Source organism: Ixodes scapularis, unplaced genomic scaffold (genome assembly GCF_016920785.2).
Source record: "Ixodes scapularis isolate PalLabHiFi unplaced genomic scaffold, ASM1692078v2 PGA_scaffold3__209_contigs__length_174095766, whole genome shotgun sequence".
In the NCBI taxonomy this organism is placed as follows: Eukaryota; Metazoa; Arthropoda; class Arachnida; order Ixodida; family Ixodidae; genus Ixodes; species Ixodes scapularis.
In genome coordinates, this window is record NW_024609868.1 from 74,893,571 (window position 1) to 74,921,017 (window position 27,447).

The following is a 27,447-nucleotide window of genomic DNA, read 5'->3' on the forward strand; positions in this document are numbered from 1 at the left end:
GTGAACAATAGGGAATATTCACTGGACGCCATATTTGTGGGTGCTGTTTAGGGCGTATGCTCAGAACGAACTCACATCAATAGGCTGCTAAGGCCGGCACTTTTCATGGTACGGAATGCACGTTGCAAAAGAACTGTGAAAGCTCGCAGTCAGCACGCGCTCAACATTCGCGCACACAGCTATGGCCGACAGTGAATACTCCCTATAGTTCTTAGAAAAGAAGACTTCACGCAGATGGCCTTAGTTTCTCCAGCGCCTAAACTCCTACCAGCTTTACACGAAAGACATGTTTTTAGTTCAGGAACCCGACCTTTCTCTTTGCATACCACATAGAGATAAATCGCCGATGTACTACCGCCCCTTTAACTTTAGCACTTCGTTAAGCGCTGTTTTCGTGATACTATTTTCTTAAAAATGACTATGTGTCTACATTCCTACAAAACACTCGAAGAGCCAATCTTTCTAATCTATGAAGTCAGCTCAGCAAATGATGAGGCGGATTATTTGTTTGGACCTCAAAATTAAGTCTGCGCTTTTGCATTGCGCTTTGCATTGCGTAATGCAACAACGCAGACTTCATTTTTGGATCTAAACGGATGTTCCCCGTCATCATTCGCTGAGCTGATTTTGTACATCGCAGAGATTGGCTCATTGAGTGTTTAGCGGATAAGTAGACGCGTAGTCATTTTTTAGAGTGTTTTGGGACACTTCTTGTAACACTGATTCAAAACAAAATGAAATGCAGCATTTGAAGGTCAGTTTTTATTCATCTTTTGAATAAGAGTTAGTTATGTTAATGGGTAATTTTTCGACTTGATCACAAATTGGCTTGTCGTAGAGAAATATTTTGGTTTCACCGCAAAACTGTTTGTAGTATTTGGTGCAGTTCTCGCTTAGAGAAGTTTCGTTTAGATTTTCATGCCTCACCCACATTTCGCAGGCTGTTTCGCAGGGTCCTTGTTTACCTGAAAAATCATTGAGAAAGAGTATATTTGTAATAAATACTAAAATATAGCCAAGGGTTAAAAAAATAAGAGACCTTCCTAATCATTTCTTACCCATGTCTATTATGAATGAGACCTAACACACGCATGAATTCCCGTCATTTCTGGACGGTTATTTTATATCCTGTGGAATGCACATACAAATAAAACACTAACCAATCAATTTTGAAGTGTTCAGGATTGTTTGCAGTTAACTTTCTTCGCTAATGGCACACTCACATTACAGATTTTGTTTCAAAGCCATCAAAATAAAATTATGTTAAATTATCCTGTTATCATATTTTAGGTTTTTCTAATAATAATGAGCGAGAGACAAACCAAAAACAAAAGACTATTGTATTCGATTATAAATAAATTGATTGGCATTTTAAGAATCAGAATGGTGGCATCCTTTGATGGAAACTACAAGAAAATGTAGACAGAGCGATAAAGGCAGCCGGGATTACCTGAGGTACGCAACATAGTGTCAAGGATATTGGCTTTGTTTTAAGCATTTGCAACTGAAAGGAGGCACGAGGAACGACTTCGATTTTCTCATATTCTAAGTTTACTTCAATTTTCTTAGTTCTATCATGCAATGCATGGCTGTGTATGGGCGACATCTACGGCCGCTGCAGTCTGTTTTCAAGGAACCATGCCAAGAGTCTAAACCGCTCTCTACTATCGTTATGTATACACTCACGCCTTCCTTCTTGATAAGTCCAGTGGTTTAATGTTTGCAAGGTGCGTACATTTTTATAGCATTCCAAATAGTTTATTTTAAATGTATCTTTTTTAAACAAGTTATTTCACACTAGTTAATTTGTATTTTCTTGTAGCTGAGTTTCTGTGAGCCTTCTTCGAAGTGAACGACGTATTTTGACAAAATGCGCCGCGAAGCAAGGACAGAGTAAGTAAGACAACACGAAGCGCTACTTTCAACTGAATGTTTGTTGAAACAACACACTATTTATACACCCAATCGAACTTCTGAAGCAAGAATTCAGATTCCTTGTCTGTGCATCTCATCCCCCTGCAGTATAATGTTAAATGACTCGAACATCTCTCTCGAGATTTCACTTCTGAGCTTTCCCAAACATTTTCTTTTTTCCATATCCGGGGCGCAGGGGTATCTATCGCAATGAATAGTTAAATTGCCCGAGGAGGAATTTCTTGCTGATAGTGCGTGCTCTCTTCCGCTTCCATTAACGCATCTGCCCGTTTGGCCCACGAACCCTTTCCCGCACGTCATTGGAATTTCGTACACGACCGAAGATGCGCATTCCACGAATTTTCTAGAGTGTTTCTGCAAACGCAACCTCCGTCTTGTTTGTGTTTAATTTTATGGCACTGGCTGGACAGCTTTTTCGGGGAAGAAAACACAACCGGAAAATCAAAGTGTGCCGCCACTTTTTTTAGGTTGTGTGAGACCTTGTGGATATAGGCTATAACAGCAGGTCTCAGCCTCCTCCTGGGATCCTGTGCTTCCTATTCTTTCTTTTTAATCTTGGAAACAAGTGTTTCAGCTACCTCTTGAAGAAAACGATCAGGGTGACCCGACGACTTTAGGCGTTCTACCTGGTTGATAAAACTACATTTCATGGCGTGCTGGCACGACTTGTCAATAACCAGCTTAGAGTTTGCTGAATTAAAGGGCAAGACAGTTTTCTTTGAGTGTTGTCTGTACTCCCAGCACATGTGCTCTTCTTGAAAATCTAAACTTAAATCTAGGAACTGAAGCTTTCCTGAAGCCATTGTTTCACGAGTAAATGTTAGTCCACGCGAATTCAAACTGAAACTCCCCAGCACTCTTTAAATGAGGTTGTCATCCAACACAGTGGGCTGCGGTACCAGCACCAGGATGTCATCCACGTATCTTAGTATCTTAACATCCCCCTTTTCTTTTAGACTGGTGAACACTTCCTGGCCAAATCGCGCCAAAAAAATGTCGCACAGTACGGGGGCGACTCGTGACCTAATACAGATCCGATGCTTTTGAACATACAAGTCAATTTCAAAAGACACAATGGTAGAATCCAGGTAACTTGTGAGCAGTTCTATAAATGAGTCCACACTAAGCCCGCTGGAGTTCCTAAACGCGATCTCGTCGTTACGCTCTATGCACTGCCTTAAACACAGGGAACAATTCGTCGTGCCCTATGCAATAGAACAAGTCCTCTGCAGCGATGGAGAACTCGCCCGAATAGAAAACATCTGCAGACAAGCACTGGATGGCCGCCTCTTAATTACGAATCAAAAACGGATCGTTTTGACTGTCCCTGTCTTGCGGCGCATTTTGTCAAAAGAAGTCATGTACGAACTGGCCCATCTGTCACCATTGCTGAACGACGTGTTTGTAGGTCATTTTCTGTATCTACTGCTTCGTGACGCTTCATATAAGTTTGTGATTTTCAAATGATATTAATATTTCAAGGAACGCATAAACGAATGTATTTTAATTCAAACCCTTTAAAAGAAAGCGACGTGTGCGTGGGTTACCGTCTTTGTTATTGGCATGTAAACCAACACACACACGAAAAAAATACATTGCCTTGTGAACTGTTGTACAATTCAAGGCAGACGAATCACAATAACAAATGTGTTTCTCTTGGCATCGGTTTCATAAGTACAACGGATAGATCTATGTTTGCGTCAATTGACTGTGTTAAAAATGGGCATGCATTTCATTCGTTCATGACAAGCTTCCATGGTGGCCAAATTTAACAAACCATTAGGAAATTTCATTTCAAATCATGCAAATAAAAGAACCCATGTGTAAACATTTTCAAAAAGATTAAAAATGTTTATATATATATATATATATATATATATATATATATATATATATATAAACATTTTTAATTTTTATACATATATATATATATATACACTGGACAAATTTTTCACTACCACAAAATTGAAAACTATTTTGTCTTATATTCTGAGTTCCAGTGTTTTTTACATCCGAAGGACCGATGGCGGATTTTTGTTTTTGGGTCAGTGTCACAGGTCACATCTGAGGAGCTTCACAAGGGTCGGATACCCTCTGCACAACACAAAAACTTTTTTGCTTAAACTGCCTTCAATTCACATGTTTTCTCATAGCGTTTTTGTATTGCACAGTGACGTTGAAGGCAAGTTCCATGAATAGATAAATAAGATATCCCCACTTTACCAGTAGTGGCCGTTATTTTCTCAGTTCCATCCTCCTGATTTGGGGTCTCCTCTTTGCACTGGTTTTTGGCAGCTTAAATAAAAAAGTAGAGCAATTTAGTAAAAAAACATTATACTAGAATTTACAAAATCGCTCGCTTCAAAAACAAAAATAAAATATTTTAGCTTGAATGCTCCGCGTTTCCTTCAGATAAGCAATAAAAATCAACATTTTTCCTAAGAAAATAGGTTCAACGCAAATTTAATGTAACGCAAAGAGGAAATCGAAACACCCTTGTTTAAAGGAGGGACAGAGCTTTCATTTACTTCGTGTCTGCTTTTTGTCCTAGATTGTTTTTTTTTTTTTTAATTTACGTTTAAATACGCTCTTTAGATGGTTAATATCACGAAACAGTCTGTTGTACGGTCTTAGTAAACCAACGCCGGAAATTTTGTATGTTCAACAATAAAAATATTTTCTCTGTCTTTCTCGCTCTCTTTCTTTTTTTTTTTTGTTCTAATGACTCGGAATTAACTGAGAGGACAGATTTTCGCTTTTTATAGTGTTAGAGGCAAAAATAAAATTAGTTAGATGTTTAGGCAGCGTTCTGTAGATGATAAAATTTACCAGCGCTGTACGCCTGGGGTCTTAAACGTGCATCACACAGACGTGATGCACGACCGCACGCCAGTGCAATGAGCAATCTTGGTCGATGAGCCCAAGATTGGTCGAGAGATGGCGTCACCTACCCACTAAGAAAATATTTACTGACTCACTGAAGGGTAGGCATATAAAAGTGTGACCGGTGACGACGGCGAGGTAGCTGTGCTCCTGTTTTCGAACAAGCTGCTATAATGTGGGAGTGTTTCTTAATTTTACAACAACAATAAACAGAAAGATGTAATGAATTAAGTAGACTAGATTGAATGATCATTAATTCTTACGAAATATATGCTCGGTTCGGATATCGAGTGCTTACCATGGTTCCAATGATTCATCAACACAACGGCACACTTTGCATTAGTGTATGCAAAAGGATAGCAAGTTGTATTCGTAAAGATCCCACCTGAAAGGATACAAGGCGGCAGTTCGAAATCAGGGTGGAATCTGTTTACCTGTTTGAGAGGTGAACCAGGCTGAGAGCATTCGATAATAAACGCCAAGCTGCAATATGTTAAGAAGTTGAACTACACTCTCAGAAGTTCCTACACGCATACTAAACTGCGATGCATGTAAAACGCCAATCAATAGCTTTGTCTTTTATTCACTGTCAGTGAGGATCCTGAGTAGGACCACAACCCAATAGCATGCACTCATGTCTTTGTCTCGCACCTGAGTATCCCGTCAAACATTTTGCACTTAGATGGGCCTCGGAAATGTAATTTCGAAAGCAATGAGTAATGCTGTTAAGATGATTGCCTTGAAAGAATTCATTACATTTCTAAATTGCCAGCCAATAAAAGTAATTAATTATATTACTAATTACACAAAAAAGTACTTTCGATTCAAGTAATTTCATTTACAGTAAGGCCATTACCCCCCTCTCTGGATCCGTTTATTTTCTTCAGACGTCGATCTAGCTCACTGCTTTCGGCGTGCCTCAAAGCGGCGTCATTTTCGCGCCAAGTCCTTGCCAATTCTTCCTAAATTGAATTGGTGTATCATGCAGCAGTTCTTCCCTAAATTTAGCGGTTTTTGCACTAAATTTAGACAAAAACTGCCCCTACTAATTTCAGCAGGGCAGTGAGTTAGTGTACAGCTATATACAACAGTTCAGGTTTACTTCCTGAATTTAGCGGGGAAATTAAATTGGAGCATGACCCAACAGAAATGAAAGGTTCCCGTTATATTTAGCAGGCGTGAAACGCTTTCGTCAAATTTAGAAGCTGAGCCGTGACAGACGGGCGCGCAGGGCATCACGCTTTGGTTGTCGTAGGTATACAAGTGAAAGAAAAAAGTGAAAGCCGTTTACAACTCCCTGCAACGCCGAATTAGAGCGCAGCTCTTGAGGAGGAGGAGGAGGGAAGGGTACTGGGGGGGTCAAGTGACCTTGGGTGGGGGTCACGTGACCTAGGGGGGTCACGTGACGATGCCGATGCCGATGACGTCATCAGTAACGATGACGATGCGGTTACCGATGACGTCATCAGTGACGTCACTGATGACGTCATCAGTGATGATGACAATGACGATGCGGTGCCGGTGACGTCATCAATGATGATGACGATGACGATGCGGATGCCGGTGACGTCATCAGTGACGTCACTGATGACGTCATCAGCGATGATGACGATGACGATGCGGATGCCTGTGACATCATCAGTGACGATGACGATGACGATGCGGATGCCGGTGACGTCATCAGTGACGTCACTGATGACGTCATCAATGATGATGACAATGACGATGCGGATGCCGGTGACGTCATCAGTGATGATGACGACTACGATGCGGATGCCGGTGACGCCATCAGTGACGTCACTGATGACGTCATCAGTGATGATGACGCTGACGATGCGGATGCCGGTGACGTCATCAGTGACGTCACTGATGACGTCATCGGGGGTCACGTGACCGCGGGGGTCACGTGACTTGGGGAGCCACGTGACTTTGGGTGTCACGTGACCTTGGGGGTCACGTGACCTTTGGGGAGGGGTCACGTGACCTTGGGGTGACCTTGGGCTCACGTGACCTTGGGATGACCTTGGGGGTCAAGGGACTTTGGGATGACCTTGGTTACGCCGACAGCGACGGCGACGCCGCTCAAGCCGGGAACGGGCCCCTAAGAGCTGCGCTCTAAAAATAGTACGATCTTTTAGAGCGCAGCTCTTAGGGGCCCGTTTCCGGCTTGAGCAGCGTCGGCGTCGCCGTCGGCGTCGGCGTCGGCGTAACCGCGCGGTGCATCATGAGAAATGTCCCATAATGCACCGCGCGAGCCCCCCACCGGGGTCACGTGACCTCGTGGGGGGCACGTGACCCCCCCGAGGTCACGTGACCCCGGTGCATCATGGGAAATGTCCCATAATGCACTGCGCGAGCCCCCCACTGGGGTCACGTGACCTCGTGGGGGGCACGTGACCCCCCCGAGGTCACGTGACCCCCCGAAGTCACGTGACTCCCCTGAGGTCACGTGACCCCCGCCGATGTCGTGCGACCCCCCAATGACGTCATCGTCACTGATGACGTCACCGGCATCCACATCGTCATCGTCATCATCACTGATGACGTCATCATCACTGATGACGTCACCGGCATCCACATCGTCATCGTCATCATCACTGATGACGTCACCGGCATCCACATCGTCATCGTCATCATCACTGATGACGTCACCGGCATCCGCATCGTCATCGTCATCATCACTGATGACGTTACCGACATCCGCGTCGTCATCGTCATCATCACTGATGACGTCATCACTGATGTCGTCACCGGCACCACATCGTCATCGTCACTGATGACGTCACCGGCATCCGCATCGTCATCGTCATCATCACTGATGACGTCACCGGCATCCGCATCGTCATCGTCATCATCACTGATGACGTTACCGACATCCGCATCGTCATCGTAATCATCACTGATGACGTCATCAGCGACGTCACTGATGACGCCACCGACATTCGCATCGTCATCGTCATCATCACTGGTGAAGTCATCAGTGACGTCACTAATGACGTCGTCGGTACCCGCATCGTCATCGTCACTGATGACGTCATCAGTGACGTCAGTGATGACATCATCGGCATTGGGGGTCACGTGACCCCCCTGGTTAGTTTAACCCCCCCCCCCCGTGCCCTTCCCTCCTCCTCCTCAAGAGCTGCGCTCTAATTCGGCGTTACAGGGAGTTGTAAGCAGCTTTCACTTTTTTGGATACCTCATTACCATAATTTGTTTCTCAATGAACTTTCAAAATTCCAGTTACTTAGCGCTTTTAGAAAAAAATTCTTGATCGTGGTGTATGAACTGTGATTTCTGAAATTGATTTACGGGCTGTTTAATGTATGATGTGTTGCTTTCTCTCTGAGTTCCACTGTTTCCTTTGTGTGTGTGTGTGTGTGTGTGTATGCATGCACATGTGAGTACATTTTTTTCAAATGTATAGCTACATAGTATTTCCGGTGGTTGTCAGGAACTGCACAAGGATCTCCATGTTCTTTTTCCGGGCTGCACGTTACTTTGCCTTTCTTTCTTTCTGTGCAATAAAAATTTGATATTATAAAAGTTACAGTTATATTGAATTTGTCAAGGGGCAGGATAGTAGCGGCTGCTTCTCGGATCATGCAATCCCACGTTTGTATTTTGAGCCTGATGGCTGTATTTTTACTTATAAACGGTCCCCTCTGGCAAGCGTTTCGAAAACAGCCATGGGAGAGCACGTGACATTCGGCGCAATCGTGACGTAGATTGTCTCGGGATGAGTGAATGTGCGGTGGCACTGACGTCAACAGGATGTCCTACCAGTTCCAGCCAGCCACCGGAGTGGCCGAAGCACGGCAGCGATAGCGCCACCGCAACTGATCTCAAAGCCTGTTTTGTACGAATTTTGACTGACTGGTTAATCCTCTATAACAGAGGTGGCCAAGCTGCGTTTTGCGAGGCGCATGCCGCTCTTCGAGTGTTTAAGTGCGGCTCGCTGCTCCCCCCCCCCCCACACACACACACACACACGCTCACCCGCCTACCCACCGGTCACACGATCACTTCCCCAAGAAGAGAAATGGAACGCGTTTTAAATTGAGAGACAGGTTGCAGCCTGGTAGTCTTCTGCTACTGCGACCTTATACGTACAGTTTGACAGCTTCTGACTCGGATAGATTGAAAGTGATTCGGGTTTTGTTTATTACTCTAAGCAAAAGTCAACACCCCCCCCCCCCCCCCCCCCCCTTTTTCCGTTGCTCTTGTAACCTTCGTGGTTTTGTTTGTGACTCCTAGGCCGGGTCAGCCTGGCCACTTCAGCTCTATAATCTTGTAGACGGACTATAGGACACACAAGAGAGAGTCCCGGCGAAAAGGGGGTTTTTCCGTCACTTCTCTCATGGTGGCCGGAGGCGAGACAGGCATTGTCACTACTTGTAAAGGTTCCTTGACGGGCATTCCAAACGAAACTTTACCGGCATCCACTAGGTGCTCATTGCTAATCGTTCATTCCGTTTTAAAATTCCTTTTTGTGACTTTTTTAACAAGAAATTGGTGTACGTGATGTGATACTGCTTCGTTGAACAGGAATAGGATAAGAAAGAAGCGACGAAATTTTGTTGTAATATCCCTTCAAGGAGCTCGTGCCGCAGAAAATCCGGTGGCGTCATATTTGGCGGAAAATTGATCACCCTGAAGTTGGCGGAATACTTTTCTACTAAAATTAGCGGAAAATTCTTCCGCCAAATTTAGTTGGTCGATTGGGTGATGACGTCAAAGCCACTTTAACGTCCCACGTGGCTGTGGCGTTATGACCGTATCGACCCGCCAAATTGGCGGGAAATATTTCCGCTAGACTTGGCGCAAGAAGTTTCCTCTAAAGTTAGTGGAAATTTGTCCCGCCAATTTTAGCGAAAACGTTTTCCTCCAGATATAGCGGAAACTTTTTCCCGCCAAGTTTAGCGGAAAAATTTGGTGGGAAAATTTAGCGAGTTGATAGGTTCATGATGTAGCACCCACTCGTGACGTCAAGCGTGTGACGTCAGGCCATGTGGCCTTAAGTGGTATTTCTAACCCACAACGCTCACGTGTAACGTCACATGACGTCACGGTGGCGTCACGTGTCTGTGTGACGTTACGTGACACGTGATTCTTCATAGACAAGTGACGCTACCGACTATGCCACGCACACACGCTTGCAAGGCTTGGGAGCGAGCGTGGGATTATATGAGAAGGCTTTGCGAACGGGGCCCGATAACGCTATCGCGTTCCAGGTTAACTGAAAAGAAAAAAAAAGATGTTTTTTTTCAACGGCCTAATTGGGACAAGCATTTCACAAAACCAATCTTCCGCGAAAGAAAAAAAAAATTTAGCAATTGTTATGTTACAGGACTAATTTAGTCGGTGCCTATTTAACCTCCGCTCTTTCGCTTTGCGCGCCCGGAGAAGTACGCCCCGTTCCTCGCTCTTGGATTGACTTGACTGCGGAGTCTAAGGGTTGAACGATGCACGCAGCGTATCGATTCCCGGTGCGGCTTGTGTGCGTACTGCAACCTTTCGTAGCTTTGAGTGGCTTCCTTTTACATCCCCTACGGTGGGTGTACCCCCCCCCCCCCCCCCCACACGATTTGTTTTAGATGCGGAGCATCTCTTGCTCGGGCTATGTCCCGCGGCGTCGTAGTCCGCACTCACACTACGCATGCGCAACTCTCCTCGCTGCGCGTGCATTCTCTCTCTCTCTAACAGCTGCGCGAAGTGCACGCAGCTACCAGCTGCGTCCCTCTCTGCAACAGCTGCGCGTGCGTTCTCTCTCTCTTCAACAGCTGCGCGAAGTTCACGCAGCTACCAGCTGCGTGCACTTCGGGTGCGTTCGCTTCTACTCACACCGCGCGCGCAGGCGCAACTCTCCTCCTCTAGTTTCCTCTCCTTCAAGTTTGAATATAAGCAGCGGTAGCGCGCTGCGCGCGTTCAAGGGGAGGAAGTGGCCGAGTGGACTAACGCGTCTCAGCTCGGAGCGTGGAGCGTGGAGCGAAAGCTTAAGCTGGGAACCTCCTGGGTTCGAGTCCCCGCCACCCCCGCCCGTTTCGATGTGGATGAGTTTCGTACCGGCACGCGTTCGTGTGATGACTACTGCGTGATGCACGTTAAAAACCCCAGGTTAGCGGTTGTACTGCACTGGATAAATTTCTCATCTACAGCTAAGAGACCGATTACCCGTTGAGGCGCATCTCCATCAAGGCTGTATAAAACATAAAGAGCAAACCAATTTCTGCGCGCGTTCAGTTCATTGCTGTTGACTCCACTTCACTCCGTTTTTCCGATGAAGTGTAATGGAACGATGCTCCGCATCGCCCCATGGTTCCCCTCGGGAAGATGGTGTAATTTTTTTCTGAAGGCACTCCCTTAATTCGGAGCGACTCCTCTATTCTTAATGCCCCCCTTCCATCCCCCCCTAAAAATTAGACCCCCCCCCCCTCCTTCTAATTTCAATTCGTGGGGACTCCCCTGGTAGCTTCTGTGTTCTGTGCGAACTGCGCGCAAAATGGACCCTGAATTGAAGCGTCAGCTTCTTGGCCGCTGCGAGCAACTTTGTCTTCGGTCATACGAAGATACGCCGCGGGGGACGGCTGTCATCAATGAAGACGGTGCACCACCTGAGCCTCACGAGCCTCGCACACAACGTCAGTGCTTGGAGGCATTGAAAAATAATATTAGTGTCTTGAGACACTCAAGAAGAGCAACATAATTGTAAGAGATCGGGGGAAACAAGCATGAGCGATAAGTTCATTGCATGCACAGTGCCAAAGGCGCTCATGTTGGCCGAGGAACGCTTTCACGACGATGGTTCTCCATAACGACCTTGGTGCGACTGGTTGTAACGACCCTTTCGAAGCTTCGAAGCTTTCAAAGTCTCCAAAATGGCGATCACCATGACAAGCGGCGTCGATGAGCCAATCACTTTGTTAGTTTTTGTTGTCTCTCTGCTGGTATTTGTTTGAGTCTGGATAGCAGGTGGGAGGGCAATCGTGCTACTTTCCCAGATCCAGTGACTTTGGGTACACTGGGCCAAGAACGCCATCTTGGCGGATGCTTCCGTTGTGTTTACATCACCCCAGGACGTGTTTCGTGGAGTGGTGAGATGGTCGTGGGTGAAATACACCTGCCTTTCTTCATCACCCAACAAGATATTATATTTTTTATGCTCGCAGTAAGGACGGGAGGAGAGACTGAGGGATATTATTAATTATTATAAGTGAGAGTGGATTATTCCCTTGAAAATTTCTTTGTGTGGGTTTCGGTAATGCGCTTGCAGCCACCGTGTATATGAAAGATAAGTGAGTGCTCGTAACTACGCGAGTTGAAAGGCTTGCGGTTGCATCATCCTGCCATTCTAGATATATTCCCGATCAATTGCGAGTTTATATAGCACGCAGTGCACAGTTGTGGGCGATCCGGTGAGGACGGTCCCACCGATTTGATAGTGCTGCGCTTGCAAGTCCTCTCACTGACAAAGTCGCTATTGTAACTTAGAACTTAAGACGGTAGGGCGAGTGAAAGAAAGACTGGGGAGTAAGAAGCAGACGGAACGCTGGAGAGGAAAGGGGAAACCTGCTTCTCTCTCCAGCGTTCTGTCTGCTTCCTCCTCCCCGGCCTTCCTTTTCGTCGCCCTACCTTCTTTGTAACAGACTATATCCGTTTGCAGACAACACTCGAACCAAGCAGGCTTCATGTCTAGAAGCAGTTTTGGAAAGCACTGTGCCTTTCCGTTCGCTTGAATGGCGCTAGTCTGTCTAGACATCTTATGTAAAAGCAAAATTTGACTATTTTGCAATTCTCCTTGGACTCTTTTACAGTTCTGCCAGAGACTCTAACAGTGGCGCACACATAGATTAAGCACCTACTTTAAAACCTGTTGCACGAAATTAATTTTAGTTTATTGTTTAATTAGTCATATTCATAGCTGAATAATTTTCCGACGCCTTCTGTAACGCAGCTGCTAAAAAACCAATCCTCAGAAACCAATCGTTACACGTATTCATACAAAAATGTAATGATAACGTCTCTTTGAATTGTACTTAGAAGTTTGAGCGCAGTCATTATTCAGCTGTATTAATTTTCCAGACACGCACGCGAGGCCCCAGCTTTACTTATCGCCCGCGTTAACTGGTAAAGCCTTCACACAAATAAAGCTGTGTTAAAAAAAAAAGTCGCACACTTTTCAAAAATGACAACAGAAACTCTTTTTCCGGCTCACTTGCAAATCACCGCGTTAAACGCGGAGAATGGGCAATCACCACCTCGTGGCTAATTTGTAGTCTGTACATAACGGCAAGAGAAGACAAATGCAGTTTCTTCACTAATTCGGGACACCAGACCACTCTGCATCTGACTTTACACAACAAAACGCGAACGTAAATGTGATTAGTATTGCGACATTGAAACGTGCGCTGACTGGCTTGAGCGACGCAGTATCCTTCAAGATGGCGTCGGGGGCTGGTTGCTCTTCCGTGCGACAGATGGCGCTCTTTTATCTAAAGGGCCCATACTTCGTTTCACCTTTACGTCCAGACAGCTGACGGTACGAGCTGATGGGACCAATCAATAAAGCGTCAAAAGCACATCATGGTGATCGTCGCGTTTTTGCACTTGTCTATCATCGCTGAACCAATCATGAACAGAAAAGGCCTAGTGACTTGCACTTTTGACGCTGATTGATTGGTCCCATTAGCTCGTAGCATCAGCTGCGCCTGGACTTGGGCAGAAAGAAAGTATAAAAACTACCGCTTATGTGGCATTTATGCCACGTCCGAATGTACTACGATATTAAAATTATTACATTTATATCATGTATAGAGGGTATTTATTTTTGGATTCTCTTATCGTTGTTAAAAGTTCGTCAATTCTAAAGTAATGCAATATAATCACGTAAGTTATACTGCCAAGGGGACATTATATATGGGTTAGTGTCTACAATAAGTTGACTATTTAACCAAATTTTGCTAAGTAGGTTTGATTAGCGAAAATAAACATAATGTTTGAATTAGAAACTTGCTGAGCGTCATTCAAAACCACAAAATCAGCAAATAGCAGAAAGAACGCGAATTATAATTTTGTCCTGCGCGTCCATCAAGCCAAATCCTCATAAATCAAAGCATACTGAGTAGCGTTGTCTCAAAGTGGGGTACGTTGAGCCGTTTATACGAATTCGTTATTCTCTTGGAATCTGGGCACGCGCGCCTCACCAGGGAACTTTTTGAGCACACCCTATAGTTCCTAACAAGAGGTAGAGTACAAAATGTAGAGCCCTCGAGCCCATCCTGGCATTATGGTAAATGCTCAAACATTTACTTTTTCAGACAACCTTCTATAAATGGGGATGGTTCGGTTGTTTTTCGTCCATCTTTTGAAATTTGAGCAAACGCGCTTCGCCTGTGAACTTTTTTAGAACAACGCAGTTTCCAGCTAATGCTGGACTATAAAATGTAGAGACCTCGAGCCCATCCTGGTATTATGAAAAATATTAAAAAGAAATATTACTTTCTGAGACAACCGGTCTCAACATGGGGATGGTTCAGCTTTTTTATACGCTTTTGTTCATATTTACAAATTTGGGCGCGCGCGCCTCGCCTTTTTGAGCACAACGCAGTTTCCAGCTAAAACAGAATACAAAACTTACAGTACTCGAGCCCATCCTGATATGATGGAAAATTCTTTAAAATTAGTCCTTTTCGAGAAAACGGGTCTCACAGTGTTGGTGGTTAGGCTGCTTTTGCGCATTGTTAATTTTTTCGAAAATTGGGCAACCGTGCCCCGCCAGGGAATTTTTTGAGCACAAAGCAGTTAAGAACAAAAAGCGGAATATAAAATGTAAAGCCCTCAAGCCCATCCTGATACTATGGGAAATATTTAAAAATGAGTCTTTTATGTGAAATCCGGTCTCAAAGTGGGGATGAATCGGCCGTTTTTACGTATTCGCTCATCTTTTGATATTCTGGCACCCGCGCGTCATCCAGGAACTTTTTAAGCTCCAACGAGATCGAGAGAAAGCTTAACTCGTTACTCAATACAAAAAAAAAAAAAAAAAAAAAATTAAGGACTCTCGAGTATATGCTGCTGCTACGGAGAATCTTCCAAAATAAGTCATTTTACAGTAAAGCCGTCTATGGCTAGGGTTCCGTGGATTATTCGTGTGTGTGACCATAAACGTGCGTGCAAAATGCCTTTTGTTTTGGGCTTTTGCTTTAGAACAGTTACTGCTGCAGACGCCGGCACATACGGTGCGTAGAACACCGTTCCCTGCATTCTCTTTGATGCTTGGGTAATTTAGCAATAAGTCTATCCAGTAGGTTATCCTACCGAAAAAAACAATACAGCTTTTCGTTATCGGCAAACTGGAGTTCAGGTTTCCAGCAATAAAACCAGTTACATTTCCTGTTCTATCATCCAGTTAGCGTAAATTTACACTGTTCTTTTTTCGGTAGGGTAGTTATGAATAGGCACCATTTTAATTATCCATAGACTCTCAGGTCGATCATAAAGGCTTCCAAAATATTTGCCACTGTGCAAATAGCGTCGGCCATGTCTACGCTCGCACCGCCCTCTCTTTGTCGTCGTTCCAAGCGCTTGCGTAATAGTTTCATTTCCTTCCGCTCTCCCGGGGTGGCGGTTCCGTCGTGCAAGTTTTGTTTCCTTCGGCTCCTCGAGGACGGTCTGTGTCGTGTACCGAACAACTTCGCTGGTCATAAACCTTCACAAAGTGGAATGGCTCATGATGTTTTGGGCAAACTTGTTTCGAAATGGATATGTAAGACTACCTCCAGGCATTCGTTCATGATTTCACAGTCGGGCACACAAGCCTCATCCAGGAACGTTTTGAGGTCGGCAGAGTTCTACACTGGTGATGAAATACAAACCTTATGGCTCTCGACTACAAGCTACTACCATTGTGAATCCTCGAAAGTGAGCCATTTGTGAAAAATATTGTCTCGAAGTGGACACGGTTAAACTGTTTTCAGTCATTCATTCGTAATTTCAAATTTAGGAACCCTCGCCATGTCCGGGACCGTTCTCAGATCGACCGAGTTCTCAACCGTCGCCGAAATATAAAACTTAATGCCGCCGACTACAAGCTGTACTTCAGAATCTTGGGCTTCTACCCTCTGCGAGAAATGGGATATCAAGTCGAATATTTCAATACGCTGTTCTGCTAAATTTTTCATCCTTTTGCTGCTTGTGTGCAGGAAAATTGGATTAATAAATTTGATGTAAACGTTAAGAACGTGATTCAACATTACTTTTGACCAGTGTTTTAACTGACGCGTTACAAGTAACGACGTTACTGGTAACGCGTTAGTTTTTTACTGACGTACTAAAGTACTTTTTAGAGTCCCAAGTAATTAACGAGCAAAGTAATGCCTTTGTTATTTTACAGTATCTCCTATCAAATTACGTCACCCGTTTCTCGTTAGTTCTGATTAAAAATGACCGCATGATTGTTTGAAAGCAATATATTTTTATTCTGTACATCAAGATGCAAAGAAACCCCAATAGAGCTATGTATAGAGGGCGTCATTTTAAACTCCTTCGGAATACACTTTTAGCGTTTCCACGACCGGGTTTAAAAAGCGCGAGATTATCGCTGCGCGGAACCCCTAAGCGTCCTTAGTGCAGTTTTTGTGGAGAAGCTGCTAAAATCACCATCGCCGTACCCTGAATGAGCAGCAGTCTCGCTGGAATGAGACATCCGTTCAAAAGACAACAGCCTGGCGCCGCTCGAAGGATTTGGCCTCAGCGTCCCTATAGGCCTTTTCATTTTAGTAGTTGCCTCACTGGCGGATAGAGAGCGCTGACGCGCTCGGCGCCATTAGGTTGCTTCAATTTGGTTGGTTCCGGTTTCAACGTGAACGCGCCTATGTTGCTGTTTTACGTTGTTTTTGCTCAATTTTGTAATTAGGTTATTTTCCTTGTATCACACAACGAATGAAACAGTTGTTTTGAGCCACTTTGAGGACTGCGAGGTGTTTTTGAGACTAAATTGCGGGCTTTTTTTACCAACTTTTTAGATGTATCTGACTATGGTTGGTTACGAAACGCCTGACTCATGTACAGGGAAGATTACTATCGTCTACGGCCGTACCCGATGACACCAGTTTCCAGAAAAACAAACTAATGAAAAGACTAGCACGCGAATGGTAAGAAGCACATCGACAGCTTGATTAGCAATGCGCTGGATCGGCCAGAACAGATAAGCTCGCGAGTTTACTACTCACTGTTTGGTTTTCGTGGGCACCCAACCTTTAGTGAAATTCGCAGACTAATGACGCAGATAATTGATATTAATAAGTAATATTGTCTCAGACTCTTTTTCTTTTTTTTTTCCAGGAACTACTTGAGAATGTTTTGACAGGCTGAGTAGGACATTTCTGAAATTAGCAACCCTACTAAAGTAAGTACTGATATGCAGCATTTCGCGATATTGGACCTAGGAAACAAATTATTTTTATATCAACATTTTCTTTTTCAAGATGTGATATTGTCACGGGTGGTGACCAATAAACAATAAATGAAGAGGAAGAAATAAACGTTTAATGTGGCGAACTTGTGCCAAAATAAAAGGGTACAAAAGATAATAACAGAGCGTCGCGGGCGTCGAAGTCGGCGTAGCAGCAGAGTCGAACGCTGGGGCGAAACTGACTCCGGCTTGTCACGCGGAGCCGCTTTTGTACACGCGTTGGCTTCTGGAGCATTCGGCGTAGAAGGTTCGACGCGTAGAACCTCCTAAACTCGAATCAGCTAGATGGTTCTCGAATTCACCAAAACATCACATTACAGTGTCAACAAAATGCGTAGCCGCGGCCAGGAATCAAACCCTGGCCCTTTGCGTGGGTGGCAAGTGCGATAACCGTTAGGCTGCGGCCGCGCTGCCTACTTGGCGCGCGGCAATATAAGTGACATGCCCGCTGAATTATATTTGGCATTTGTCTTTCGTAAAATTGGCCAAATAAAATTAAAGGGCACACGAGGAGAAATACCTCGGAAAGTCTGGCTGAATTCTAGCGCTAGGCACCACTTCACGTATCTATATGAACACATATTTATTTGTTTGAACATATTTGCTTTGTAAATTTTGGCGTCGCCAACCACCAAAAGTAGGCTTCTATTCCCCATCGACAACCCTGGACTCAAATGATTGTTATGCAGACGACTCTTCTTTTTTTCGGCGTCAAATATTGTGGAAACCGGATACTAACAAAAATTAAAACAACGTACGCAGAAAACGAAAAGAATACCGTTACTATTACGCATGCGTCGAATTTAAGCTGCGTTTTGGATGTGCAAATAGAAAGGTCGTTATTTCTTTGTGCACACTATTCTAAAACTTGCTACTGTCAAGTGTCTGTGGCAGTTTCTTACGCAGGAAGTCTCAACCTTTGTGTTAAAATAAATTAAGTAGAGGGCACTGGTTATCTAAATATAATCAATAAATCACTTAAATGACTGTCGAAATGGGAGCGAGCACGGTATGCAATTTCGCAAAGTTCATAAGTAAACCGACCAACTGAATGTTTATGTCGCAAAAAAATATTGGGAACCTCGAACACATGTAGGTGTGATGTTATGAACAAACAAACCTCCTGATGTTGACGTGCTATTACTTCTAGCCTCAGATAAAATACAAGCTAAACGTTCGTTGTCTATTTCCTCCGCGAGTTTCCTCACATAATCTAAAGAAACTGTTTTCGATATATTATGAATATAAATAACGATACTTTCAGGAAATACAGATAGTCTCCTTGCGCTGACTATTTTTACGCCTTCCGATCCTAAATGCGCGATATAAATATACGCGCTTCTTACTGAGAATTTTCCGCCACTATTAGTAAACAAACCTCAGTTGCCATAAGGACCTTTGAACCCTCATAATGTCTTAGTTGTCGAGAAGGCGTGTCGGACTGCAGTTTCCGAAGTAACGCAAGAGAGCGCGGTGAAACGCGACGAAAGAGGCGAATACAACGCATCCGCCAAGGCGCGGAGGGGAGAGCGGAGCAGCAAGTTGAAGTAACCTAATGGCTGACGCGTCACGTGATTCCAAGATGGCAGCGCCCATGCCAAGGAGGACACATCCTTCTGTTCAAAACAAATAAATTCTCGTTCTGTCAGCAACAGAAAGGAGAAACTCTTTTGGAAGCATTGGCGTTCCCACGCTTTGAACCAAAACAAGTGGCAAGGTTATCGCAGCACTGAACGGCGACTGTCACCAGAAAGACGAATCCCTTCCGCCGTGCTTGCTACGTAGGTGCGGCCTCTCGCTGGAGTACGACTCCTGATCAGAAGGTCGCCTCCCTAGCAGCACGATTCCCCGGCTCATACTTGGCCAGTTCGGTGCAAGCTTGGGACAAGCCGGAGCCAAGTTGGCTCTAGCTCGTGCCAGTCTGGTCCAAGCCCGGGCCGAGCAATTCTGATACTTGGGATCCCACCAAATCCTCTGGGCATCCTTTCTCCCACAGCGCGTCAAAGATTAGACGAAAGGATGCGTCACCACCACAGACGGCACCTTCTTTGTATCGCTGTTACCACTCATTCACACTGGAAGCGGATCCGCGTTCGCAAAACGGTTGCAAACGCGGTTATTTAAAGATTCAGTGCAATTTCACGCGCCCTCGATGAGATCAAGTGCGCAATAGGTACATTTAGATTGATGCAAGACACAATAAAAGGAAAGTCATAATACCCGTGCAAGCACTTGAGCAAAAATATGAGATCACATTATCAACATTTCAAGCGCAAATGCACGAGTTTATATCTGAAAGTTATCGTACAATGTTGCGCACAACAAAATAAGATTAACCGAGAACTCTCCTGCTGTCGCACGCTGTTCAAATAAGAAAGTGGAAACAGTTCTGAATACGGTATGATCCGTCATTCGTTTCCGACGAAATGCAAGTGCGATTGCAGTAACTTTTTGCTAGATAGAGTTCGTACCTATGGGTTATGGCATCGGTGACTTCCACTCATGGTTGCCTTTAGCAAACTATGAGTGGATGTCTCGACACAAAAAAGAAAAAAAAAAATGGAAAGAAACAAGTACTGCGTAAATGGTATTTTAATGACACACGAATTCCCACAAAACTTGTCGCCTGCAGCATTGAATATGAAGACCTTAGAGAGCTTATCGCAGATGTTAGTAGTGTTTACTTCCAACCAAAATCAATTTTTTTATGTTACTGAGAGGTGGTACTTGAGAAGCGACTAATTGACTTTAATCCGCCGCCGAAAACCTAAGGACGCTTATGGGCAGTCGCCGTTTTTTGAGCAAAAGTTGTTAATTGTTATTCATAAAAATAGTGTACTATAAACATATTTCCTAAAAATTGATGTACTTGTAACCAAAAAACCTTTTTTATGTTGAAGGTTAGGTAGTGCATGAGAAGCGACTAGTGGTCACGCAATTCACTTCAATGCGCTGCCAATTATTTAACCACGCCTCGGTGCAAGCACCGTATTTTGTGCGAAAGTAGTTTGCTGTCATTCATAAAAACAAGAAAGTGAAGCAGCTAACTTTGACGTGACGGTGATTTGTGAATAAACCACATATCATATATGAGTGGGCGCACGTAAGGAAAACCGCTATGTGACTTGTTTCTAACTTCCAAGTTAAAAAAAAAAAATTGTAACTTGGAGCGGCGTTTCACTAAAAACAAAGATTGTCGCAATAGTTGCAAATGTTGAAGGTAGTATCGGCTGATGCCACTGTCATGGAAGTAACCGACCGATGCTACTCTAGCTGAACATTTACTGAAATGAAATAATAGAGCATGATGAAATGATCCTAGAACAGCCATTAATGTCTTTAAAAACGTAAACCGCTTCTCAGCGGCAGATGCAAGCGAGCGTTACAAGTTCAGCACAGTAAATTTACAGTATTGCACTAACGTTGTTTTTTTTTTCTTTTTAGGACAGTATTTCCCAATCGTTAAAAACTGCAGACAACTGATACGCAGCCCATCGCTGGGCTGCGTATCAGTTGTCTGCAGAAGTATATAAAAAGGCGATTGCAGATGCGAAATCAATTTTTTTTTCAAATACTCTCCCAAATATGTTAATAAATGACCCCAAAAGGTTTTGGAACACTGTCAGCAAGAAAGACACTTTTTCAATTTTACTCAAAACGTCAAGTAGTGATAGTGCCTCTAGTGATGACTGCGCTAATATACTAAATAATGTGTTTATTGAATCATTTTCCAATATTAGTAACATAAGCTACCCTTCAATTGTGTGTGCCGGTTATTTACCAATGGATGCTATTCTTGTTGACCCTATTGGTATAGTTAAGATTATAGATGGGCTGAAATTGTCTTCTTCTTCAGGAGTGGACGGCATTAATTCAAAATTTCTTAAAAGCACCAAGTTATATTCTTCAATTATTCTTGCTAAATTATTCGAACAGTCACTCCAAGAGGGTGACCTACCCTCGGACTGGAAGGTGGGGAAGGTGGTCCCTATTCCAAAAGCTGGTGACAAACATTCTCCTCATAACTATCGTCCCATTTCGTTAACCAGCATCCCATGTAAACTTCTCGAGCACATCATATTTTCCCATCTTGTAAACTTCCTAGAAATGAATAATTTTTTCACCACAGCTCAGCACGGATTTCGTAAATCATTGTCATGTGAAACTCAGCTTCTATCTTTCACTCACGACATTCATTCTCTCATTGACCAAGGCTCCCAGGTGGACTGCATCTTCTTGGATTTTGCAAAAGCTTTTGATAAAGTGTGTCATAAACTATTACTATTGAAACTTGCTAAACTTAACATTGACCCTAACGTTCTTGCATGGATTCATTCTTTTCTTACTAATCGTTCGCAATTTGTAACAGTCAATAATGAAAACTCTCCACTTGCGTCAGTAAACTCTGGTGTTCCCCAGGGGTCTGTTCTAGGTCCCTTACTATTCTTAATTTATATTAACGACCTACCAGTTAATATGTCATCATCCGTCTGTCTCTATGCCGATGATTGCGTAATATACCGTGAAATCCGAAGTAACCAAGACACGCTCACACTTCAGTCTGATATTAACTCTGTGTCTCGTTGGTGTGAGTTGTGGCTAATGAAACTAAACACTAGTAAATGTAAACACATGAGAGTAACCCGTCAGTTTAGTGAGAGTCCTTCTTACTACCTTGATGGCAACTCCTTGGAACAAGTGTCGTCATACAAGTATCTTGGTGTTAACTTAACTTCTAACCTTTCATGGAAACCCCATATAGAATATGTCACTAATCGTACTAACTGCATGCTGGGTTATTTAAAACGGAATTTTTCTTTAGCACCTGTTTCACTTAAATTGGTCCTCTATAAAACATTAATAAGACCTAAGCTTGAGTATGCAGCATCCATCTGGGATCCCGATCATATTACCCTCATCACTGCTTTAGAATCCATTCAAAATAGATCAGCTCGTTTCATTCTATCGAACTATCACCGCACCGCCAGTGTCTCGTCAATGAAGAATAATTTATCTTTACCATCTCTTTCACTTCGCCGTAAAATTTCACGCTTATGCCTTTTTCATAAAATTTATTTTCATAATCCCCTATTACGCGACCATTTCATAACTCCCCCCTATTACATCTCGCCTCGTGTAGATCACCAGCACAAAGTTGGAGTCCCAAGCTCATTAACCAACACATTTCATTCATCTTTTCTACCACGCACAGCTCAAGAATGGAACCACCTTCCCGGTTTAATTGCTGCCATAACAGACTCTAATCTTTTTCGAAGTGCCATAAATAACCATTTTTGCGCTGATTTCTGACCTGTTTGTTCACTTTTTATTTGTTTTAGTATTGCTGAATTGTTATATTTTCCCTGCCTACGCTCTCCCCCTCTGTAATGCCTTCGGGCCCTGAGGGTACAATAAATAAATAAATAAATAAACTGTCAGGTTATCGTTTCCTATCGGGATCGGGTGCGTGCCTCTTTTAAAACCTTGTCGAATCTGTTTAAGTGCCCGGGTGTATCAAGACGGCGCTGCCTTCGAGCAAACTATACACCGTCCTGAGAGCATTTAGCGGAAGGGTCTTATGTTTGGAGATCCGTGCACATAACCCAGCACCCTCGCGCGGCTGGGGGCCATCACATCCATTACGCCATTACATCCATCGAGCAATTACGTTCAAATTCGTGCCATTACATCAGACATGTACAAATTACTCAAAAAAGGCAGTTAAGTTAGTGAGTATCGCCGCCAAAAGTAATTGGAGTAGAGTAGAAATTACGCATTTGAGATAGTAGTTGAGTAAACTACTAACTGCTGTAAAGAAGTAGCGAGTTACTTCGAAGTTACTTTCGAAGTTACTTTTTTCTATTTTTGTGGTAGCAAAATGAACAGCAGTTTCGACCCGTGAAAAACCCTGCGAGCCTAAAATAAATGCAGTCGTTTTATGGCTTGCGTTTTCACCAAACTAGTTTATTTACTCGCAGAAGCAATTCACTTTCAACGTTCTTATCGGAGAGTTTTCTCCTCTTTCTCCTAAAGACGTCCCCAGCCAAACTAGAAAGACGTTCCACCGACGCGCTAGATGGAACGACAGCGTTGAATTTGAGAAACAGGATGTGCATGGTCGGGTAAGCGAGTATCGGCATCTTAGGTGTCCATGACGAAACATGTGTGAGGTTTGCCTCGGCTAGAGAGTGGTTTATAACACTCTTCTGCTTTGTTTATTTTTTTTTCGGCAAGCTGAGAATGTTGTGACTGGTCCCATTTTACTCCCACGATGTTCGGAGAGTACGCGGAGCGAGTGCACCTGACCGTCAAGGGTTCAAGTCTCGCTCCAGGACGATGAGATCATCCAGACGACTGCGCGTCTCGTTGCAGTGCTAGTGCTGAGCTACTAAAAAAAAGTTATGGTTTAACAGAAGATGAAACGAAGTATACTTCGCGGCTGACGCCGGGTCCAAAAAAAGGAGCACTCGAGGGTGACTCGCAATCCCCGCCGCCGACTACGGTATCCTGACGCGCCTGACACGCCTGAAAATTAAAACGTTTTTAACAGAGAGGAGGTCTCCCTGGCGTGGAAGGTCGAAAGGACACGAAGAAGTACGTGAACCGGTATCGGCACTCGTACAGTTTCAGCTGGAAGCGGGAACTTGCTCCCATGAACGGATTATCTGTGCGTGCGTTTGTACGCGGGGGAGTCCGGCTTTGGCAAGGGAGTATGCGCTGACGACGAAGCGACCATGGGAACACGTGCCCAGCTGCGAGGTCATTCCACTGACGCCTCCCGTGGAACCTACCGCTTGAGCCGGAACTAACTAAAGGCAGGCAACATGAAAACAACAACAATCCTGGGAGTGTCCCCGCCTTCCACGGTTGCAGCTGGAGGCGCGGCGCCTGCGTGCATTACCGGCTTAGGTCAATACCCGTCCAAGGCTTGTTAAAGGGCAACTCGGCTCAATTCCGAGAAATTTAGGCTTACATGTTATTCAAATTCACAAAGCCCCCCGCTACTAAACAACTCTACGTCTTCGGATTCGCGGAATGTGGAATATTATTTTTGTAATCATAATTTAAACATCATCTGATACCAAAACCAAAACTTCGGTTGCGTCAGGCACCATTGGTCTCGGGTCGTCAGAGTCATGGTCACGTCACGTCGAACCACGTGGTCTTGTGACGTTCGGGAGGGAGCGAGGGACAGGACACGCGACGCGGGCAGGTCGCTTCGCATGACGTGGACGGTGATGGCCCGGGGGAATGGGAGCGGAGAAACAGACCGATAAACGCCAGGACAGCGCAAACTAGCGCATCCGCGTTATTCCGCGTTACGGTGATCACGTGAACGCCCGGTCAGCCAACACCGGGAGGAGAAACTCATGACATCATCGTTCAATTTCGCTCTGAGAAGTAAAAACAAACAAAACGTGAGAATGACGTAGTCATGCCTCTGACGTAGTGGATCAACGTTTGCCGCTCAAACTCCGTCGCATTGACTGCGCTGACGATTGCGCCTCACGCCGCACGCTCGAGTTGGCATGATTTCGGCAACTTTGATCGTTTGAAGGTTTGCTGGCCAGTTTATTAAATATATAAACGGAATTAGATCGTAATATTTGACATGGCGTCTTCCTACACGATACTGAAGAGGGCTACATAGTTTTCTAAATATCAAAAATGAAGCGGAGTTGCCCTTTAAGCGTCTCTTCCTGCGTTCGTGCGCGCCGGTGTTATGTTTTGGCTGCTCGTCGCTACCTCGGCCCAAGGACGCCTAAGATGCAGTTTCTACGGCTGCCGTGTATAATGATGGGGCACTTTGTACGGGAATGCCACTTCATCTGCCGGCGTCTTATTCATTTCTGCGCTCAATCTTTCGTGATGAGCAATGTTAGCCCTAGATTTTGAAAGTAGTTAGTAATTTGAGTAGAAGTTACCTGAAAAACGTAGTTTAAGTAAACTACTAATTACCCAAATAAAATTGTAATTGGAAGTTACCAAGTTACTCGGAAAAGTAGTTAAGCTACAGTAGTTTGAGTAGAGTAGTTGAACTATACGTCCAAGTCTGCATTACATTTATCGTGCCCGTATATCCATATTGCCAGCACATCCATCGTGCCATTGCATCCATTTTTGCCCAGTTCATCCAGCGTGCCATTACGTCCGTTATGCCGTTACATCCATTGTGACATTACATCCACCGCGCCATCACATCCATTGAGCAACTTCGTCCAAAAGCGTGTCATTACATCCATCGTGCCGTTACATCCATCGTGTCACCACATCCATCGTGTCACCACATCCATAGCGCCATCACATCCGTCGAGCAGCTTTGTCCCAAAAACGTGAGATCATATTCATCAATCATTCAGGTTTTTTTCTTCCATTAACTATGCTGTATAACAGTTCACGTTATTTTAAGGAGTTAAGCGCTAAATTGAATATACAAAAGCGAGTAAAAGGACCCTTTGTGCGTTATGCACTTTCTGCGGCCCTCGGCGTCTCCGAAGTGGGACACGCTACGTCGGCTCTTTGTTTGTTGTTTCCACAGTGATCAAACTTTAGTTACGGTTTTTCATCCTCGAAATTAACTGAATATAAACTTTATTTTAAAATTAGGACGGTAAACAAAATCACACCTTTTATTTCGCTTTGAGAAAATAGTCTGAATGTCCTTTAGAATCTAATTATGATATACTAACGTTCTGGGGCTTACCGTTTGTTCCCTGTGGCTCCCTAACCATTGCGGAGAGCAATTCGTCTGCTTCTTGCGCAGGGGTGGCGGCGACGTCAGAAGCACGCCGAGCTTTGATTGGTTTCAAGTGAAGGACAGTGGGCAGACTTCAAAGCAAGCTGCCTTGAGGTCTACCCACTGTGGTTCATTCAGAATTTGTCGGAGCTCGGCGTTCTGACGTCACCGGAACCCTAGCAAAAGAGGCAGATGAACTTGTTCTTCGCATAAGAATGTAAATAACGCAAAAATCCGATTGGCAGCCATCTTGGCTTCTGTCGATGCGCTAGCACGATGGATGTAATGGCGCGCTAGGCATCGAAACAGGAAGGATGAGCAATTACATCCATTGAGCAACTACGTCCATCGAGCGACTACATACAAAGAGCAACTACATTCATCGAGCAGCTACATCCATACACATCTCAACACATCCAACGAACTGGTATATCCACCGTGTACTAGCTCGATGGATGTGTTATCACGTAATCCTCTCGAGCTTGGTTCCACGCCTCATGAACCCCCTGAGTCAATCGCACCAAGGCCATCTTTTCTTCCCCATCAGATACGTGCAGAGATAAGTAAAGGCTCTCACACCGAACGCGATCTTTGTCGTCTAGGTCAAAAAGCCTGTCCGCTCCGCACAAGCGCGCTCAAGCCCCGTCCTGATTCCCTTTGCCGCCAATCCGCTTCGCTGCGCTCTTGTGAGGCGCGGAAATGCTCTTTATCGTTGACGGCTAAAATCGCCTTCAGTGAGGCGATCGAACAAAGTTGTAGCCAACAAGCGGTCAATGTTTCTTAAGTCCTTTCGTAACTTGAAAGATATCATTGTATTCATTTCCTGTTTGGTCGAACGTGCTTAGTTGGGGCTTTTCCAGCAAATAACGATGCGCGCTAACAACGATTAGGCCATAAAAAACGTGATTTTCACAGGTACAATCAACATTTGATACACCAGGATCATTCTGTTCAAGCAGATTGTGTGTTGGAATGCAATTGCTTTTCGCGATCCCGTCATTCGTGTTGACCTGCCTCTAAATGCTACAAGCGTTGACCTGCCTCTCAATGCTATCATTCGCGTTGATCTGCGAGGCTCGCGCGCAGCAATTTTTGGAATGCATTAAGCACACCTGGAATTGTTTACTTTTTAATCGTGCGTTCTAAAGGCCCGTTCACACTCTTGCGACCTCTTAAACCTGGGTTCCTTAAAACTTCTTAAACCAGAAAACACACTGGCGCCATCTATTGGGAAGCAGTGTAAACTCGGCGGTCCGCCATTTTTTTTTTATTTCTCGCGCATTATCCTTTCTTTCTTGGCTCGAAAAACTTTTTTCAATGTTATAAACGAGCCTTTCTATGGGTATTATGCACATTTGACCTATGAAATCCCGCAAAACCTTCGCTCTTGTGAAATGCAGTTCCAGGGTCACCGCATAGATGG

The 27,447-nt window shown here is 44.4% G+C and overlaps 1 protein-coding gene across 1 annotated transcript in view; it reads right to left on the reverse strand.

The window, feature by feature from the left end:
- Positions 1–762: 762 nt before the first annotated feature.
- Positions 763–27,447, reverse strand: part of LOC120846642 — a 31,886-nt gene continuing 5,201 nt past the window's right edge. The window contains exons 4-6 of the mRNA XM_042293019.1: positions 5,117–5,203; positions 4,159–4,230; positions 763–965 (exon numbers count right to left, since the gene is read on the reverse strand). Coding sequence (XP_042148953.1) covers positions 763–965; positions 4,159–4,230; positions 5,117–5,203 — 362 coding nt within the window. The remainder of the gene's footprint in view (positions 966–4,158; positions 4,231–5,116; positions 5,204–27,447) is intronic.